At 45.4% G+C, this 21875-nt stretch overlaps 1 protein-coding gene across 4 annotated transcripts in view; it reads right to left on the bottom strand.

Annotated features, from left to right (window-relative positions):
• Positions 1 to 310: 310 nt before the first annotated feature.
• EXT2 (exostosin glycosyltransferase 2) overlaps positions 311 to 21875 on the bottom strand; it is a 139048-nt gene continuing 117483 nt past the window's right edge. For 2 of the 4 annotated variants that reach the window (XM_043480711.1, XM_043480709.1), the window contains exons 11-14: positions 11137 to 11280; positions 9148 to 9276; positions 7222 to 7304; positions 311 to 1010 (exon numbers count right to left, since the gene is read on the bottom strand). In XM_043480711.1, coding sequence (XP_043336646.1) covers positions 872 to 1010; positions 7222 to 7304; positions 9148 to 9276; positions 11137 to 11280 — 495 coding nt within the window. In that variant the 3' untranslated portion in view covers positions 311 to 871. Of the gene's footprint in view, positions 1011 to 1185; positions 2978 to 3078; positions 3120 to 7221; positions 7305 to 9147; positions 9277 to 11136; positions 11281 to 21875 lie in introns of those variants that run through there. The other 2 variants (XM_043480712.1, XM_043480713.1) reach the window with 2 other exon arrangements.

The following is a 21875-nucleotide window of genomic DNA, read 5'->3' as shown; positions in this document are numbered from 1 at the left end:
CGCAGTCTTGGGTTTTATGGTGATGGGATTCATTTCCGGGTAGTCTTTGGCCAATCATTCTAATTCAGAGTCTTTCCTGGTGGCGCACGCATCACTCAGCCAAGATGGATGCTAGCAAGAGGGATTCTGGGAAGTGGACAGACACGCGGTGTTTCCTTTTGACCTTTCCCGAACTCTTCCGGTTGGTGGTGGCTTATTAGTTCCGTACTCCTTATCAGGATCTCCTGTCATAAAACAACTCATGCAAATGGTTACTATGGTGCCTGGCCAGGGTGGGCGGTTTCAATCAGTGTGCTTCCCCTAACAAATATTTAAGATGTAGTACAAAACAGAATAAAAAATAATTTTAATCATATCCAAAAGCCAAACCAAAGAGTTTCATGGAACTTATAGATCCCAACTCAGCAGCTGGTGCTCCCAAGGCGTCAGATGCCACTAAGATGCTTGGATTGTGCACCAAATTCTGGGTGTGGCTTGTCCTCCGAAGAACTCACTGATTTGACATTACGAAAAGTGAGAGACAGGTAGCTCTTACATGATATCACAGACCTGAAACGGGCTGGAGGTTTCTCAGCAGTCTTAGAGCCAGGGACGGTTCCTCTCAGATCATTGTACTGGAGCTGGAAACAAAGAAAGCCTGATCTGGCCTTCCCCTGGAGCCTGCCACAGGCTTCCACCTAGAGTTTTCAGAAAGAACCAATTAAGAGCATCAGAGGATGCAAGAGGTGCTCAGATGTCCTCCTGGGGCCTCTGCTCTTCAGGTGAGGAGGTGCCAGTCTTCCACTCTGAAATCCGGGGGTCAGAGTGTTGGGGGGCCGAGTTCTCTTCCTCTGTGGGGCATTCGTGTTGAGACCTCCGCCAGCGGCCTGCTTCACAAGCTGCCGATGTTGGGGAAGCTCTTCAGTTTCTCAGGAAAGTCGTCCTTGTACAGGACGGGGTCTGCTCGGTGCTCCACCACCTTAAGAGGCATTGTCCCAAAGACGGAAGCGAACTTGTTGATGCACTCGGACCTGGGGGGTTTGCGGAGGGCAGTGGTGCAGATGAGAGGGACAGGGGTGGGGAACAAAGAAAACGTTCAAGAGGCTGAGAGCTGAGAGCAAAAATACATCGTATTCAACACTGGCCAGAGAAGCGCAAGGATCCCCAGCGTGCTTCCAGGTTCTTCCCACGGCTGGGAGGCTGTGGAGGAACAAAGTGATCTGGGGGTGCTCTGACTATTAGTTCAGAAGAAGAAAGGGAACCAGGGGTGCTGTTTGAGCTGTATGAAGGCCATGGGCCTGCAGAGGTCAGAGTATCGTTCCCCCTCCCCCTCAAATTCCATTCATTCCTCCAGCTCCTTACAAGCAGGCCTCTAACCAAGGTGGATTAATTGCCAACATGCCTTAACCCCATCCCTGCCAGCTGAAGAGAAGGCAAAGGGTTGGATCTCGGCTTTAGCTCGCTTGAGCTTAAAAGGGAGAAGGAAGGCTCCTACACGTGGGGCGATGGAAGGCAGAGGAGACAACGGGGGGACCATGAACCTCAATTTCAAACAACATTTCAGGCATTCAACCAACATCTATCGAGGGCTGTTGAGTGGGGATCTCTGGGAATTATCAGTCCACTTCCATAAGCTCCTCTGTGAAGGCCAAAGTTCACACTGGACAGCTTTCATAATTGTAGCTGCTCTGGTGTTAGAATCAGCAGCAACAAGCGACTTAGCAGCACTGGATGAAGGGAGGGTGCGGCCTCTAACCCCCACCCCGTGAGCAGCGCCCTCAGAGGGGAGCGGCTCAGACACACGGGGGGAAAGGTTCTGGTCAATCAGGCCAACTGAGTGTGACAGCGGATAATGAGGACATCTCGGCGTCAGACCAAAGCGGGAAAACGAGCCCGCAAAAACCGCTTTTGAAGTTAAGGGGACCTCAAGGATGGATTTCAGCGAAGTCAGTATTCTCTCTCCTCAGTCAGGCCCACGGCACCTGAGAACCGGTTCCCAGGGAAGGGCCGAATTTCAAGACACAGACTGCAAGGCTCTTCTGCCCTTGGAGACTGTAAGCCTTGCTTCAAGCTATTTTAGTAGACGGCTTTTATTTGAGTCCTTTGAGCTTCAGCAAGAAACCAATTAATAAAGAAGCCAGTTATTATCAATCATTTTCTTGGGCTTATTCTGTTGGTCAGAATGAGTTACTATCTCATTTTGAGCTCTTCCAGCTAATAATATCACTGTGCCCACAGCCACAAAGCAACAGCAGCCAACATTTGTTCTATGTTCTGGGCTGTGTTAAAAGTGCTTGGCATGTACTAGTCACTCACGTCTCCCCTCACAACAACCCCACGAGGCAGGTCTCCTATCCTTCCCACAGCACAATGGGGAGACAGAGGCATATCACAGAGAGGTCAGAGACAGGCCCAAAGCCAAATAACCGGTAAGAGCAGAGCCAAACCCAGGCAATCTGGTTGCTGAGGCTGAAGTCTTCACTATGAGATGAGACACATTTGTTTATTATCATTATTCTAGGGTCCAAAGAGAGAAGGTGGAAATTAAGAACTGTTAAGCACCTAGTGAAAAAGTGAAAGTTGGTCACACAGTCGTGTCCGACTCTTTGCAATCCCATGGACTGTAGCCCTTCAGACTTCTGGCTCCTCTGTCCTTGGAATTCTCCAGGCAAGAGTACTGGAGTGGGTTGCCATTTCCTATTAAGTGCCAGCTAATTTCCATACATGACCCCAGCAATTGCTTTAAGTATCCCCCGTCATGCGCCCGAGGGTAGGTGTCGTTTGAGAAGTTTGGGCTGAGAGAGGCTACAGGACTCTCCCAAGGACCCTAAGCTGGAAGATGGTGGAGCTGGCTTCAATCCCAGGCTTGCGCTGGTAACAGAGGCCTGGGTCTTTCTATCACATTCTACAATGGCCCTCAGATCACTGAGCTCCCCTCCTGTTGGCAGTCTTTCGAGACCCAGGAGGTCGCAGTCTCAGGTTCCAAAATGACAGGAGACTGGGGAAAAGACAGAGAGGTTTAATAAAATGACAGGAAGCAAGCACTGGACAACAGCTCTTCTCACCTTAGATTATGGGGTCAAGACAGCGGCAGACTAAGTCAAATCTCCCCAAGGTCTCACTTCTGACAGTTGTTCTGCCTATAAACACGGACAGATTCTTGTAGTTTCCAGTGACTCTGCTTGTAGACTCTGGCCAGCAAAGCCCAGCCGTGCCCAGCATAGGGTGCCGGCGAGCATGGATGAAAGAAGAATCACGGTTCCTGGCAGGGGCTGGTGGCTGTACGGCCCCTGGGGAGCACTGAGGACAACATCTCCTCTGTAACTAGACTGGCCGACCGGGCTGGGCCACAGCCAAGAGGCCACTGGGGCTCAGGCCAGCTTGACTTGCTGACAGCTGCCCCTGGCTGACCCAGGCTACTGAGTCCTCCTTTCTCTCCACGCAGCCCACCCTGGAGAAGCGACTGCCCATGCTGAATGGTACAAAGTCCTCGACTGCCAGGTACCAACAGCGTCTCCTACCTTCATTTCATGCAGGGGAGCTGGGGTGGGGAACAAGTTAGGGTAGATTATGAGTTGGGCTGGATGCTGGTGGGTCCACCTGAGTTGTTCTCTTGGGGGTCCAGCTACCGTATCAGTAACTGTCCCCCTAGCTTGGTTTCCTAACCAAGTACAGATAGGCTAAGAATGGCCAATGTCTATCTCTGAAGTGCTGTAAGTGTCCAGGAGAGAAAAGACTAATAACTTTCTGTTTTCCTTTCAAACTCATGCTATTACCTAAAGTAACAAGGGGCTTGAGGGTCAGCACTGGGGAAACTGGGAAGTGAACTAACCTTGCCAGGCCCCGGGCTACAGACTTTCCTGTATTATTACTTCTTTCATCCCTAGCACTGATACCAAAATGCTCAATAACTATTTGTTGAATTCCTGAATGGATACAGTAATATGACAGTAAATATATTTATTTTCAGAGATGAAATGATTGGAAGTTCAGGATAAGGTAAGTCAATTTCCTTAAGATGGACAGCTAATAAGTGGCTAATTCATAATTTGAATGAAGACTGACCTGAATCAAAATACAATGTTTGTTTCTTAAATCAGCATTGTTTGTCTGCCATACTGTCTTGACGTGGGTAAAGCTATTGGGCAAAATGAAGTTACAAAATCTTCTTTTTCTTAAGTTAACTAATAGCAGGACCTGTTTCCAGGAGGGAAAAAGTAAAAGTACTCTCCTCCACAGCTGAGATTTCTGATCCCAGACCCCAAACATAAGAATAAATAAGCTTACTGAACCACACAACTCAACCCAAGGTCAGAAGGTGCAGAGCAGCTAACTCCTTTCACTGTTCTGCGCAAAAACGCAGATTCCGCAAAGGAAACTATTTCAAAACAAAACAAGTGAAAAATTCTACAGTTGTAACTCCATATCCAATAGGGCTTAAATCATATCCCCCTCCCACTCAACCTAAGTGTCTTATTTAATAATTCAGTCATTTAACCTTAATCCAAATAGTTTTGCTTGCAGTTTCTAATTAATTCAAGATTGATTTCCTTCTGTTCTCCATCACATTTCTCAAAAGGGGAGTCTGTCATCACTGACTCTACTTCCTCACTGTCAGCTCACACGCTATTGCCCTTCAGCCCATCACCCTACGACATTACTTTTTCCAAAGTCCCCAGTGCTGTTGGGCACTGGAGACCCTGGTTCCCTCCTGGCCTCTCTCAAGTGCCTGCTTCTCTCTTTCCAATTCCTCTGTCTCCTAAATGTCTGAATTTCTCAAGATTCTACCCATAGCTTTTCTTCAATCAATTGTCATCTCTGGACGGATGTCTTCTGAATCTCCATCTTTGTTTCAATCTTTTTCTAAAGTCCTATATTTCTATAGTCTATATTTAGAATATAGAAAAAATATAGAAAAAATATTTCTATATTTCCAACTGCTTGCTCTATATCTATATCTGCATATATAAAGGGTAAGAGCCCAAACTCACCTGCCTTACTGTTCTCCAACTTCACACACCATTAAAATCTCCTGGCCTCATTAATTACACTGTTAAAGGTACAACATTCATGTCCTCCCCTCCCCTACTTAGCGTCCCTCCTAATTATATTATTTACACCGTTAAAGGTTCTACCATTCTTCCTATCTCAATCAACTCCTCCATAACCTCCCCACACCTATCCAGTAGGACATCAAATGCTAGCACATTCTCCTTTGGGAGAAAAAAGAAAAAAAGTGTGTAATTTAATTCAACCCTTCCTCTCCACACTAAACTTAGTTCAAGCCTTCTAACTGTTCTTCTTTCTTCAATCTGACCTTAATTTCACTCTATGCATTCCTTCCAAATCCATCTCAAAGCAATACTCTAAACAAACTACTTCCCTATTCAAAAACCTTCCATGGCTTACCAGAGCCTAGAGAAAAAAGCCCTTTGGCACTGATGGGCCAGGATGCTCTGCTCTAGCAAAGCTGGATATCTTGACTGCTTGCCAAATACACCTTGGACCATCCGGTTTCCCCTGCGGAGGATCTCCTCTTCTTGCCTGGAGCTGGAATCCTAGCAATCTTTGAAGGCTCACTTCAAGTGCCACCTCTTACAAAATTATTCATAATAACTGACCTAGTAAGAACTCACTTTTCTTTCCTTTGACCAGTTACAACATTCTGAGCCTTCCTTTTGACTTATCGCACATAGCTTCAGATTAGGTTAGATACACACAGACACATGTGTATTATCTACTGTTGTTAATTATAAAAATCTGATAAAATCAAGCCTACCAACATCTGGGCAGTGCCTATTCTATTTTCAAAACCCTCTTCCCAAGAGGAAGCTTCCACATTTCCCTTAGTTACTTTCTTCAGTGTTTAGTAATAATTATACCTAACTGAAAATCTTTCTCATTGCATTTGTTATCATCTCAGTTTTTCAGCTTTAGCATGAACTTTAAGGCCAGTATTGGGTGAAACTTTCTAAATACAATTCCTTTCTTAGACCATAAGACCCACCATGTAACTCAGCCCAATCAAAAACTAATTGCTTAATGCTATGAAATTCTCAACACAGAATGGCAGCAGGTTTAAGTAACAATTTCATGTGCTCTAATAGAACTATAATTGGGGTCTCTTCCAAATGAGCTGTGTCAGTAATGTCACTGTCCTTGACTAGGTGATACTTGATACCAGTGACAGATATTTCAAAGTCACAATAATATATTATTTCATATGGACAGTTGGTAAAAGTCAAGTCATTTGGGTAAGATATTTACATACGAAAGAGATTATTTAGAGAGTAAGAGTAAGAAGTAAGCATGAGAAGGAATAAAGCATTATAGAAGGATCCAGGCCAACTGAAACGATCTCCTGTACCACAAACTCCAGGCTTGAAGGACTCTGACACAGCTGATAGAGTTCAGAAACGAGTGCTGCACGCAGATGCACATGAGGCCCACGGGAGCCTGAACTAGATATCTCACTCTAACAGCCATCACGACATTCTCTGAACGCATTCTGGTCCCTTGACAAAGATGCTATTGGTTGTCAGAGCTCGCTGTCTTATCTAAGAGGCTGCCTTTTGGAAGAATTGGTTTTGATTCAGGAGATCTGAAGCTTGGGGCTTTGGGGACACAAGTGAGACGGTCTTAAGGGAAGACGGACGTCTCCCACTTCCTTCATACTCACCGACAAGGCCCTGTATTACATCCACACAAACGGGTGCTTATGGGAAAGTGACTCAATCAATATAAAGCGGGTATCTCAGAGCCGCCCCGCTTCTCTCTCTGAAACGTAAAGAGCTGTGCTTTCAATTCTGCTCTTGGTAGATTACAACGGTAATCTGGCCTCTGGTGGGTTTGGTTTAATCATTCTCTCTAATCGAACTTTTACTGTAACATGGAGAGACTACCCTGAAAACCAATCCAGGATTTCCTCAGAATTAGCTCACTTCCACTTGAGTGACTGTGGATGGTTAACTGCTTAGTCCACATGGAGAATCTGGCTTCTGGAGCTTAAGGCCAGCTATATTTTTAAGACCCTTCCAGCCATTACAAATTGAGTGAGTAGCATTCCAAATTAATTCTTTGGGTGACCTGGGCTTGAACTAACCCAATTCCCACGTGCAAAAGGAGGTGACTATGGCTACCAGCTGCTGTCCTTATATCTGCAACAAAGTCCCATAAACAGGCCCAAAGCAGGAAATGGGGATCAGAGGCCAGGGCAGACTTTTTGTCTAGAGGCCCACTCACCTCTCCACCATGTGCGTCTGGTCGAGTGAAAGCCCATCAATGGCTGTGCATTCAGGACACTTGAATTTCTTTCGTGGTGTTACCTGCCAGAGGAGCACAAAAATATACCCATCTGTCAGTGCTGAGGACAATAAAATCATGCTTGTGACGCCACTCTGCGTGCTTCTGTTCTGTAAGCTGAGATGCCTGCTTCCTCTCCACGTGCACACATGTGCGCACACACACACACACACACACACCTCACCGTTCCTCCATTCAATTCTATCTGGCTCGGCCAACGGCAGAACTCACAAGGGCCCAATAAAAGAGGCTTGGAGGGCTTTTGCCTTCTGTAACTGGAAAGAAGTGGTGATGACAAGCTCCTTAATTCCTGTTTAATGACTGTTTTCTCACTGCCAAGGTCCTTGTATAAACACCATTTGTTCTTGCAGCCATAAGGGCGATGAAATACAGCTTCCCATAACTTTCACCGTAACCTTAGTTCCAACAGGCACTCTTTCTCCTTTTTCCAGCTAATGGCAAATGCTACGGGCGGCACCATGCTCTTGAAAACGTCAGGTTATTTTGCAACCCCTTTGAGTCAGGAAAAAAAATCCAATGGTCCTTTGCCCTCTGAATCCTTTTCCCTGACTCTCCCTACCACCTTCCCGACACCTCAAACTCTGAATATTTTTTCTAGCAAACTCAGGGGAGGCTGCTATTGTAACCCAGTGAAGATAAGTAAACAGTAGAGGGTGGGCGGGTAAGAAAGCTAGATTACTAAGACCCGACTAAGAAGTATACAGACTCGAGGAATTATTGTCCAGAGTAAGAAGGCACAGCTAAAGAATGTCTTGAAGAATGTCAAAAAATGAACTTGGAGATAAGAGGAGTTCTTTTAAAACTAGTTTTGCAATTTACATTCTTTAATTGTCCCTGCAGTGAGTTGTTCACTGAGCTATTTAGAGAGACAAGGGATAGCATAAAGACTGGATCAAGTCTGGACAGTGACTTTTCCTCTTTTCTTAGTCACTGGCTTAATCTGGCTTCTCTCATCAATTAATATTAATAGCATGAGGAATCACTCTGGAATGTCATAAGACGTTTCCAGTATAAGCTTCCAGTATAGGAATCTGGCCTAGAAGCACTGGCCATTTTCACATGTGGAATTCTAATCCAGAAAGAAAAAAGGTCAAGATGACTCCACTGATACAAAGAAGTGTACTCTCTACATTTCTAGGGACCTGATTTGGACAAGACCTACATTTCAGGAATAGACATCTATTATAGAAACAAAGAACCTCACATGATCTTCACATACTCTCAGCTTTTAATATGCTATGGGAAAGGTACTTTTAAAAACTGGTAATCACTCTCTTAAAACAGTGCTTAGGACAACTACCTGGAGAAGGAAATGGCAACCCACTCCAGTGTTCTTGCCTGGAGAATCCCAGGGACGGGGGATCCTGGTGGGTACCATCTCTGGGATCGCACAGAGTCGGACACGATTGAAGTGACTTAGCAGCAGCAGCAGCAGGACAACTACCGGTATAACTGTACAAAGTATACTATCTTCTCAACATTTATTTAAAAAAAAAATCAGCCACCTTAAGAAAGATATAACTGCATTCTTTAGAAGAACTAGATTCCAAATCAGTGTTGAGAATAAAATTACATTTTTAAAACAAACACGATTTGTAGATTAACCATTATAGACTTTCTTTCCGATGCTGGCAGTTAAAAAACTATAACTAAAGAAACTTTATATAACAAAAGAAAATATGCCGAGCTTCAATTTCACAATGTGAAACATCCATCATAGAATCTTAAAGCTAAAAGGCAGCTGAAAGTTCATCTATTCCAAGTCTTCATGTATAGCTATGAACACTTTGGAGACTCAGAAAGGTGCCCAAGATGTGCCCAGAGCTGGCCATAGATGCCTCCTACCTTGATGACAGCTTTCCCTGTGACGTTAGCCACCAGGAAATTCATGGCAATGTCTTCACAGTTCATATGAGCATCCACCCAGTTCTTGATGTCCCCAGGCATCTTGTAGGTATATAGGTAATTAAAATACTGCCAGGTGAGACAAAAGAGGAGACACATTCAAAAAGCAGTTCCCTGTGGCTGACATACAAAGAGAAACTGAGCCACAGCAGGGGGACAAGCTTTCTCTCATAAGAGGAGTCACGATGTTGGATCAATACAAAGGCCAAAGGAAGTACTAGAATGCTTGTGGTCAGGTGACCAACTGTCTTTAACACTGTCATTCTTTAAAAACATCACCTATTGTAAGCAGAGGAACATACAGTACAGTGTGAAGTCCCTGTAAGATGCAGGCCCTTTGGACTGATTAATGCATGTGTTTAAGAAATATTGTTCAGAGACACACTACATTCTGAGCTTTACTGAATCTTTCCCTCTGAGTCACAGTGCTCCACCCTGTTTTTTATATTCTTCCCATGGACTGCAGATAGCAACAGAGATATACTGATGGTGGACTGACATTGCAGACATGTCCTTTATTAAAGTAAAACAAAAAAGAGGCAATTCCAAAACTACCATAACCTACATGTATGAAATAATATAGAAACTTGTGGTGTAATACAGAAATACATCTGCCGAAAAGGTATTTATCAGTCTATCATAGCCCCAAGAATTATACACCTTATATATTTATTTATCCTTTGCTAAGAAAAAAAAAACTCATTTCTAGATCAAGAGCCCTGAAAAATATGAGGGCAGCAGTGCTGAGATCACAACAAGGAATTGATATAAATACAGTGAAGTCAACTTCACTGCACTGGGCTGAACAGATCTTTCTCCTGACATCAGTTCCTTATGCCACTGCTGACAATTGACAAGTTATTACTGTTTAATTAAGCCACACAGTCCCAGGGAGCATTCCGCCACCAAACATAATATTCTAAAGTCCAATGTATACCCTTCAATCTCTCCCTTTAATAAAAAAGAGTCAAAAACATAAAGTGACAATTCTCAGAAGGAATACAAAAGGCTAAATTCACAAAAGGAATTTCAAACCCCAAGTGAAAAAATCAAAGTGAAATCAATAAAATCAACGTATTTTTTAAAAACGTATTTTTTAAAAAACGTATTTCATGCAAGAAAGAGTATGATAGGACCTTTTATATTTTGCTGGTGAGAATGTAAATTGGCACAAACAGTATTAAGAACAACCAATGAATATATATAACAAAACCTCCCCAAAATGTTCATAATTCTTCTAGGAATCTATCATAAAGATCATAAGTATAGACAGTTATGAAAATGGATACTGATCATTATTTAAGCATTTGATATAGAGCATTATCTAGCAAAAAAATTAGGTACAACCTAAATATCCAATAACAGAGAAATAGTTGTATATGATCTATGGAATATTAATATAATGGTATATTAGCAATTATGTTAAGTAGAGGTTGTTCATGAAAAAATGTTAATGACATACGGAAAAAACTCCTAACACATGCAAAAAAGCTGATGAGAATATTTACAACTGTATGTGTGAATCAGTAAATAAAGACAAATTGGAAAAAACACCTAAATAACAATAATACTGTATTGGCCAAAAAGTTCATTCATTATTTTCCATAAGATTTACAGGAAAATATGAATGGACTTTTTGGCCAACCCAACAGTTTATCTACTATTAGTCCTATGATAGAACTTTAAGTGATTTTTCTTATACAATAAATTTGTTCCATATTTGAGCATGTAATATTTTAATAATTAGAAAAATAACTTTATTTTTTTTTAAATATCACATAACATGGCCTTTCTAAGCTCTCTAAATAGAACATTCTTCCTCAACTTGGCAAAGACTAGCATGGGCGCAGTGAAGCAAGCACGGCGCCCCCGGCCCGCTGGCCGAGCCCGCCCGCCCGCCGGCCCCGCCCGCCCGCCGGCCCCGCCCACCTTGTGGTAGAAGGCCGCGCCCGTGAGCACCATGGACACCTCGTTGGTCCACTCGGACTCGTACTTCCACTTGCTCGTCTCGTGGTCCCAGAGGTGCAGGCGGCCCGGGTAACCCACCAGCCGGTCAGGGAACTCGCGCCAGACCTGAGGACAGAGACACACCAGCAGTCGGCTCCCAGCTCAGACAACAACCAGGCACGGTGCCCAGTTCTTTAAATGACAGAATCCCTGCATTCAAAGCTTCACAAACTAACAGCAGCATGGGCTTCTGAAGAAATTCGATCCAACAGGTGCTATTTCTTCTGCCAGTATTCAGAGAGAAATGTTGATTCTAATTTCCTCTATAACTTTCAGGTTCGTACTTGGAAACTTCAAGTAATGTAGAATAATAGCTTCTTGAATTGGGCCAAGGTATATCATCTCTCAACAGGCGATTAGTGAAATAGGCTCCACTCTAAATGAATACACAAATGAAGCATAAATGAAACCGTGATTTATGGTAAACTTTGATGACTGTGGAAACTTACAAAGTCTCTGCTTCTGAAAAAGAAAAAAAATCTATCTGGAGCACAAAGACCTTTTTTTATGATCTTTTGGAAGCCTCAGGTATAGAGGAGTTGCCTGATTTTATAAACTATAACATACTGAAAACAAAAATTTGATTTCCACATTTGGAAAGGCTCTGAGATAGTTTTGTTAAACAGAATTGGTATAGGAGAGTGGGGTACATCCAATACTTTTCTCCATGTATCTCCATCCAATTTCCTTAGCCTTTAAACCACTAACCATTAGTGAAGACTGACAATTTACTAGCTGTCCTGGAGCCTCTTCTCAGCACCACTAAGTCCTCATCCTTGCCCAGACCTCTACACAGTGGAGTTCCCGAGGGCCTAGTCCTGGAGAGCTATACTCTCTTAAACTCTCCCCCCAAGTAACATCTAGTTTCAATCTTTTAAAATACCGTCTAAACTCTGATGACCTCTAAATGCAGGTTTGGCCCTGAATGTTTCTGACACAACCAACTACTTATTTAATACCTTCAGCTGGATTAAGAACAGGCACCTCAAACTTAACATGTCCGAAGCATGACTCTTGATTCCACAGCCTGGGAAAAGCCATCCTCTCGGTCTTTCCTGTCTCAGTAAATTATCTAATCCAACTGTTCAGGCCAAAAGCTAACAGCCAGCCTTTACTCCTTTCCTCTTTCCCCACATCCAGTCCTCTAGCAAGTACTGCTGGCTCTACTTCTGATGCCCTCTTACCGCTTCTATTACCACTGTCTCCAGCTCAAACCACCATCATTACCAGATTACTGTGGATTACTGGATTACTGCAACAGCCTTCCAATTTGTTTGCTTCCACCCCTGCCCTTCCAAACCATCCTTTACAGAGCATCCCTAAAAGGACCATTTCTAAAAGAAGAGTAGGGTATGCTTTATAGGGTAATTCAACAAGTGGGCGCCATCCTATTAATTTATATATTTTTTCATTATATATTTACCCACATGTATATAAGTCATATGGTCATACATGCTATAGCAACCAGAGGTTTGCCCCACATCCGAGAGTCACTGAGACGGGGGAGGATGCGTCACTTCTTTCCCAAAGTCAGCATGCTAGTACCCGCCACCCCCCTGCACCTTTTAGGTAGCACAGGGGTAAAGAACCCACCTGCCAATGCAGAAGATGCAAGAGATGTGGGTTTGATCCCTGGGTCGGGAAGATCCCCTGAAGTAGGAAATGGTAACCCACTCTAGTATTCTTGCCTGGAAAATTCCAAGGACAGAGGAGCCTGGCGGGTTATAGTCCTTGGGGTCGCAAAGAGTCGGACATGACTGAGCGACTGAGCACAGGGCTGCTTTAAAAAATAACATAAACTGGGTGGCTTAAAACAATGGAGACCTAGAAATCAGAAGTCAAGACGCTGGTGGGGCGATCTCACCCAGGGAAGGGTCCTGCCTGCCTCCCTGCCTCCTGGTGGGTGGCTGTCAATCTCCAGCATTCCTTGGCTTGTAGACACACCACTCCAAACCTCTGTCTTCACATGGTCGTCTTCTCTGAGTGGGTGTCTCTGTGTCCGAATTTCTCCTTTTTACAAGGATTCCAGATAAACTGGATTAGGGCCCACCCTGACAATCTCACTTTAACTTGATTACCTCTGAAAAGACCCTATTTCCAATAAGGTTACTGAGGATTAGGATTTCAGCATACCTTTTTTGAAGTGAAGAAGTGAAGTCGCTCAGTTGTGTCCGACTCTTTGCGACCCCCATGAACTGTAGCCTACCAGGCTCCTCTGTCCATGGGGTTTTCCAGGCAAGAGTACTGGAGTGGGTTGCCATTTCCTTCTCCAGAGGATCTTTCCCACCCGGGGATCGAACCCGGGTCTCCCGTAGTGTAGGCAGATGCTTTACTGTCTGAGCCACAAGGGAAGTCTTTTGATGAAAAGTAAAAAAGGGAATACCTCTTTTAGGCATGTTCAATCCATAACATCCCACTGACAAGATCTTTAAAAAATGCTCCACCCACAAAACAAAACAAAAGATGGCTTCCTCCTGACTAAGAGTAATATGCAAACTCCTCAGCATGTTCTAAACAGCCTTCCTACCCTCCAGCTTCCCTCTCTTACCACGTTCTCGACAAGTCAGTGGCCTCCCTGTCCTTTAACTGTGACTAGACCTTAAGGCCTCTGCACCTGCTATTTCTTTGACGGGCTGTTCCCCCAGCTCTTCAAATGGCTGGTTCCTGCTCATCAGTCAGGTGTCCAGTTAACTATCACCTACTCTGAGAGGTCTTTCCAGACCCTCCCATCCAAGGTAAACGCCATCCCCTGACCAGCCATTCTTCATCACACTCCGTCACTCCATGCTTTTCTTCATCAAACTTCCATTTCACGAAACTGCACTGGTTATTTATCATCTTTTACCTCTTTTCCTCCCGCAGAGTTTAAACTCCATGAGGACAGAGACTCGTGGTGGTATTCCAAGTACAAAGCACTGTGTCAGCACATGATAGCCTTCCACGCACTCCTGCTGAAGGCATGGACGGACAGGCAAAACCTCGGCAGGCAAAAAGCTGAGCAGGAAAGAAGGGGTCCAGGGCCCCTTCCTCTTTTCTTCACAGCCAGAGCTAGTACACGTCATCGAGAAAGGAGGCCTGCAACAGTACTGATCACCAGTCACCGTTCATAATAATGTGACAGTCTTTGTGTGAGAAGATCACAGTAACAACTCACCATTGCTAAAGCACATGTTTTAAATCGCTTTTCTAGGAGCGGGTAAGGGACCTTTGCTGAGTCGTTACACTCTCTTGCCCCATCTTTGTGATCATCTATCTGCTTTCATGGGGTGTCTGACTGGCGTCTTGAACGTGGTCTGGAATGGTGGAAAGAGGTTTCCTTTGTGTGGAACCAGCTCACCTAACAGGCCTCTCCAACCCACAGCCTTGGCCTCATGAACACCATGTTGTAATCAACAGAGCTAATTGGTCACAGGCGTCATCATAATAGCCGCAGACAAACAAATCCGTGTCAAACATTTCCTCAGATGTATAATGCTGCGACTGTGTTCTCTCTACTCTGGGGTTTGTATTTCAGCAGACTAAAATAATACAATACTATTACGGAGCCACAACACAGTCTGTGGGTCCTAACTTCTATCTGGCCTGCAGGCCGGGGTAGACCCCACCACAGTGCACGGCCAGGTTTCTCTGCTTGGCACCGAGCACCTGCCTGTTCAAGCCACATCACAACCACCATCACCGATTCATCTCAACGGGATGAAAGAGATTTCTGGAGGGCTATGAGCACAAGCAACAACACTCAGCACCAGTGATGGGCAAGGTAGAGGAGAAGGGGCAGGGCGGGGGGCACCCATTCCGTTGGCACCTCTGCTGGATGGAAGCTGAATCCCATCTCCCCCCAACCCACGTGTATTTGAGTCAACCCTGTAATCTGGGGCTTCCCTGGTAGCTCAGTTGGTAAAGAATCCGCCTGCAATGCAGGAGACCCCGGTTCAATTCCTGGATTGGGAGATCTCCTGGGGAAGGGATAGGCTACCCACTCTAGCATTCTTGCCTGGAGAATCCCCATGGACAGAGGAGGCTGGCAGGCTATAGTCTATGGGGTCGCAAAGAGTCGGACACGACTGAGCGACTAAGCACAGCCCAGCCTAGCACAGCTCTCTAATCCATGTGAAGGAAGGTGAAATCACCTTCCCAAGGGGTCCTTATTTTCAAGCCCCCATTGACAGCAATGACACCAACACGGGCTCAGTTTTAGGGTCGAAGGCTGTTTTGATTTCAGTCCTCTTCCTGTGAGCTCAGGTCACTTACCAGGCTTCTCTCTGGGGACACTTATTTGGTGACACTGGGTCACAGAACGCTGAACACCGCCGCTCTGAAAGCATCCGCAGTGTCCTGGCTCTCAGACGCCTTTGGAGGAGGCTTCGGCGAGCGCGGCTCCTCAGGCGGGGCCTCTCTGCCCTTGACTTACTCCAGGCAGCTGGATGCAATCAAGATACCATCCTTGTCACTTCATCTATAACTCTGCAGCTGACTGCAGGATCAAAACGGAGCGGAACGGAAGGGGACGGGCCCTCTCTCGCAGAGCCCGGGTGTAGTACGAACCCCGATTAGGTATACAGTAAAGCATTTTCCCAGCCAGAAGAGCGGGAACCCGACTTCGACCCCCTTTCCCTCATCGCTCCCCGCCTCCCACCCTAATTCCACTTTTTTTCTTTTTACTTCAGGGAAATGCTCTGGGGTCAGCCTTTTGTCATTACTAACAGATGCCTTTATATACTGTAGTGCAGGCATTTGAAACTTCACATTACATCCCGATAGTTGGAGTAATAATGCTCCCAGAGCTATTAATATGTTCAAGTCACAAAGCCATCATTCAATTGCTTGCCTGTACTATCAACATCTCCTGTATACAGGGTCATCTATTTTAAATTGCACACATCTTTGAAGACAGAGGCCCATGTCTGTTAAAACAAGCTCCGCGCCTTGATCAGTGAAGCGCCTTTATCCGCGCCTTGGCTTGGCAGTCACTGGAACAGTCCTTGTGTGTGTGTTAGTCACTCAGTTGTGTCCCACTCTTTGCGACTCACGGACTGTAGCCCTCCAGGCTCCTCTGTCCATGGGATTTCCCAGGCAAGAACACTGGAGTGGGTTACCATTTCCTTCTCCAGGGGATCTTTCCGATCTAGGGACTGAACCTGGGTGTTGTGCACTGCAGACAGATTCTTTACCATCTGAGCCACTAGGGAAATCCAAACAGTCCTTATATTTGGGGCCTATTCTATATCACTATTCCAACAAAGATGGTAACAACATAATATCATCCTATTTCCTTCCAATCTAATTTGTATAATCTTGGTCCCAACCACTTCTTACCTGGATTATGGAAATCCCCTCCTCTCTGGATGGCCAGCTGCGCTCATGTGTCTATTTTCAGAGTTACCTACTTATATTCTTTCTGTTATAAGCTTCCTGAGGTCTTTCGTAGCTTCCCACTCCTAGAGGATAAAACTAAGATCTTCTACCTTTGTGTAAAAGGCACAGGAGGCAGCCCCGATGACCGCCTATACAAAGGGCACCAGGGAACACGGTTAAAGTATACCTAGGAACAACTCTGCCACGGATGAGTTGTGCCCCAGACCTATTCAAGTGGCCCTGATTCCATTCCGCCCTCTGCAAAATGAGGGGTTGGATTAAATGACCTCTAACGCACTTTCAGGCCTAAATTCTTGTAACTTCTTCCCCACTAACCTATTTCCAAGGAAACTAATTCAGCAACTGTGATCAGTTGCTGGTCTGCATTATTTAACTTTGTTTTAAAATGCCATACACGTACAGGTACCCAATAAATGTTCCTGGAAAGAGGATAATGCACTATATAGTCTAAGCCAGCTAAGTGAGTGTGTTTTAAACTCAGGGTGTGTGCTAACCACAGTCAGATTCAGGAAACAGGCGGGGGGGTGGGGGTGGGTATAACAACAGGTGGCGCCCATCTGGGATGTCTGGTGAGGAGCTCACGGGTTAGCTCCAGGAGGAAGGGACTCTCTGAAGTGGCCGCCGCAGTCATCACACTCTCAGAGGCAGAGCTCCGCAGGGACACCGCCACTGCATGAGAGGAAAGCCTCATGTACCGGGACTCGTGAACCAAGAGACGGCCTAAGAAGTGGTGAGGGAGACGAGGCAAGGTGGGCCCAAGGCACCCCAAACGGGGCTAGGAGTCATTCCTCTCCTTGCATACATCCCCTGACCATCAAAGTGGAACAGAACGCTATGACCCAGCCCACGCCCTGCGGCCACGTGCGTGGGTGAGTCAGGGCAGAGCTGCAAGGAACCCGACTTGGGGACGCCTCTGAATTAGTGGCCATCCTTCCCATCCGGCTCCCCAGATGGAAGAGGGGGAGGCTGCCTGGGTTCCAATTTCTAGCTGGTTTCCACAGAGGAGCCGGTTATTGGACTTACTCTCAGCCCTCTGGGAAGAAAGCTCACCTTTTATATTTGGAATTTCCTGAGATGAAGTGGGATGGAGGGACTGACTGGCCTTGTTCTCAGCTCATGCTTTTAATTACAGTGGTGGATGGCAGTTTTCGTCAAGGGTGGCTGGGACACCATTAAATGTTCATGTTGGGCACTTAGAGCCGGTGAGCCCCAAAGCTGTCATCTGGAGTGCCCTAATGCTGATGGGTTTTGGCAAATTCATGTACATGCTGTGTTGGGTATTAAGCTTTACCTGTTATTAGATAGACCACTTCAGTCTGCCCCAGAGACCTTTCCAACCCAAGGTGGGGTTCTGTTTAAAATAAGCCAATGGCAAGAGCAGCACCATGGGAAGGCTCCTGGGTTTTGGTAGCAACCCTATCCGCCCCGGTCTGGCTGGACGTAGTGCTCTGGCACTGGGGTACATGATCACCTTCCTCTCAAGCCCTTTCTTCAGGCCCGGGGCAGTGGTGAAGCTGAGGAGACAGACCAGCGCTGGCCACAGCTGGTAAGAGGAGTGTGCACCAATAAGCCTTTCACCGCTACCACTGTTAGAAGGACATCACTGGAGAGGAGGAGGAGGAAACGGCAACCCACCCCAGTATTGTTGCCTGGAGCATCCCATGGACAGAGGAGCCTGGCGGGCTACAGTCCATGGGGTCGCAAAGAGTCGGACGTGACAGAGTGATACACACACAGAGTTCGCAGGGTCGCAGAGAGTCGGACACGACTGAGTGAGTCTCAGACACACTGAGGAGGGGGCTCTGAGACACTCACTCTCTCCTCAGATGGAGGGCCCACGGGCCTCTGGGGGACGATAAGGAGAGACTCACGCTCCAGCAGTCTAAGCTGTGGAGCCCCGTCCACACTAACTCGGGGGTCATCGGGAAGGCAGAGGTCACTTGGTCCAGGATCCCCTCCCTGGACAGATGGGAAAGCTGAGGGCTGGAGAGGAGGCGGCGGTCCCGCCTAACTTCCCGTCTGGCCCCTGCTCGTGAAGTCTTGCGGTCACCCACTCTCCTGGTTCTAAAAAGCACCTCCTCTCCCCCAGCTCAGGCCCTCACCTGTCTGGAAGCCAGGTGACGGCATCTGAGGTCACACCCGGAGTCAGTGTGATTGGTTGGGTGCAGCTGGTGGCAGAGACGGTCAAGGGTCCCACGAGTATGTGGAACGAGCAGGGAGGGAACAGAAGAGGGAGCGAGAGGCGGCGGGGAAAACAACAAAACCTTCTGCTCCCCTCAGTGCTCGTCTTCTGATAGCCAAAGGCTCATCGTGAACGTGGTTTCCATTCAGCAGAGAAAGCCAGAGGCTCACCCACTGAGAGAAGGAACTCCCGTCAGCCTGTGGAGTAAGTGAGTGAGATGCCACGTAGGACACCCAAGCACCTACTGGGACCCCGGGACCCAGAGGCTCTGGGAGGGAAGGATCAGCAAAGAGCAGCTGAACAGAAGATTAAACTCAACCCATATTTTCCATGAGGCGCTGAATCTCTTGAGAGATGATATAGAAGGGCAGGGGAGACGTGACGTGAGTTTGAGGGGATGGAAGGAGGAAGACACAGGTCAGCATCAGGTCACGGGCTTTCAAATTTTGCGCTCCTTAAGACCCACTAAACGTGAAATCATTTTTATTTCCATAACCTCAACTCCAATGGGGGTCATGACTGTTTCTAAGTCTAGTCCCAGGGGATTACTGAATGAAGTTAAAAGGAGAACAATGATCATAAACCAAATGGCTATTATCTTTAAATCCTGCAAGAGGTATAAACAGAGACTCTAGTTTCTATTTCTAGTGTAAATAGCCATTTCTGAGCCTTCAAAATTTCAAGTTGATCTTGGTGAGGCTTGCTTTGACTGACTGGGGACCAAAGACACCAGCTCCATCCAGCAGGGAGAAAGAAACTTGTAACTTCAAGCCACTGCCCCGGGGACTCAGATCACTCACGTGTCACAGAAGACACCGTGGAACTGGCCAGGTTTGTTTTCTTCTTATTGTGCAAAGGAAGGAAATGGCATTGACCACAAACTATAATCCTGGCCGACTCTGAAGCATAAATGTGGTTCTGAACTGATTCTTTAATGCATTCATCAACCATAGAGCCCTCCTTCAGTGCCTAAACTCCACAATGTCTTGGTGGAGAATCAAGAAGCATAGGAACTCTTTTAAACTCCTTATTTATTTCTACCCCATCTATGTCCTCAAAAATGATTTGGGACAGCTTACTACAAAAGGCAAAAACTAGAATAAAGTCCAAACCATCAAAACAGATGATGCCCTCAACAGCTTTTCTTTAAAAATCCAAAGGTGTCCCACCTATCTTAGAGATATTAATCCAGCTATCAAGTTCTAGAAAGGCAATCCCACAGAAAAGTCACAGTATAGGCATGAAGAGATTTGACTGTTTCTATTTATTAATTCATTTACACATTTAACCCTTAGACACTGAGTTTTCACAATTTTTTAATTCAACATTTTATTTTATTGAGATAATTGTAGATTCAAAAGTAGCTGTAAGAAATAATGCCGAGAGATCCTGTATGATCTTTACCTAGTTTCCCCCAATGGTAACATCTTGCAAAACTACAGTGTGGCTTAACAACATGATGCTGACACTGATACAGTCAGGATGCAGAGCACTGCCATCACGGAGGGTCCCTCCTACCGACCTTTCACAGATCCTCCATCAAGATTCCCTCTGACAATTGCTAATCTGTTCTCCATCTCTACAATTTCATAATTTCAAGAAAGCTATATAACCTTGCCAACAAAGGTCTGTCTAGTCAAGACTATGGTTTTTCCAGTGGTCATGTATAGATGTAAGAGTTGGACTATAAAGAAAGCTGAGTGCAGAAGAATAGATTCTTTTGAACTGTGGTGTTGAAGACTCTTGAGAGTTCCTTGGACTGCAAGGAGATCCAACCAGTCCATCCTAAAGGAGATCAGTCCTGGGTATTCATTGGAAGGACTGATGCTGACGCTGAAACTCCAATACTTTGGCCACCTGATGCGAAGAGCTGACTCACTGGAAAAGACCCTGATGCTGGGAAAGATTGAGGGCAGGAGGAGAAGGGGCCGACAGAGGATGAGATGGTTGGATGGCGTCATTGACTTGATGGACATGGGTTTGGGTGGACTCTGGGAGTTGGTGATGGACAGGGAGGCCTGGCGTGCTGCGGTTCATGGGGTTGCAAAGAGTCGGACACGACTGAGCGACTGAACTGAACTGAACTAACAATGGAACCACCCAGTATATACCCGTTGGGGATCAGCTTTTTTCACACAGTTTAACTCCTCAGAGATTCATCTAAGTTATCACATCAACAGTCTGCTCCTTTTCATTGGTGAGTGGTATTCCACGGTGTGGATGTACCACAGTTGGTTTAACCATTCATTTCCTGAAAGACATCAGGGCTGATTCACTTTTTGGCACTACAAATGAAGCTATTATGAAGATTCATTGTGCCCGCTGTGTAGGCATAAATTTTTACTGCCTCTGGGATAAATGCCCAAGGGTGCAACTGCAGAGTCATATGGTAGTTGCATGCTTAGTTTTATAAGAAGTGGCACAAATTATTTTTCCAGTGGCTGTACCACTTCTACATTTGTACCGGTAATGTATGAGAGATCCAGTTTCTCAGCATCTTGAACAGGTTTCTCTGCATCTTTATCTGTAGTCACTATTTTAAAAAAAATTTTAGCCATTCTGACAGGTGTTACATAATTCTCATTTTAATCTGCATTTCCTTAATGGTTAAGGATGTCAAACATCTTTTCATGGGCTTATTTGCTATCTGCATATCCTCTTCAGTGAAATCACTGCTCCTGTCCTTTGTCCATTTTCCCACTGGACTGTTCGTCTTCTACTGTTATTCTACTGAATTCTTCTACTGAATTTTGAGAGTTATATAACCTAGATGCTTAGTCCTTTGTTAGATATGTTGTTTGCAAATATTTTCTCTCAGTCTGCAGCTTCTCTTTTAATCCTCTTCACAAGGCCTTTCATAGAGCAAAAGTTTTAAATTTTGATGAGGTCTAATTTACCAACTCTTCCTTTTATGAATCATGTTTCTCTTTGTCTAGTCCTAGCTCCTAAAGATTTTTCTCAAGTTTTTTTCCCAAACATTACATAATTTTATGTTCTATATTTAAGTCCATGATTCACTTCCAGTTAATTTTTCTATATGGTGTGAGGCTTAGGTCAAGGTTAAAGTCTTACCCATGGATGACTAATTTGACCAGCATCATGT

The sequence above is a fragment of the Cervus canadensis genome, chromosome 11 (genome assembly GCF_019320065.1).
Source record: "Cervus canadensis isolate Bull #8, Minnesota chromosome 11, ASM1932006v1, whole genome shotgun sequence".
NCBI lineage: Eukaryota > Metazoa > Chordata > Mammalia > Artiodactyla > Cervidae > Cervus > Cervus canadensis.
Note: the sequence above shows the minus strand (reverse complement) of the source record. Positions and strands in the feature narration are given on the sequence as shown.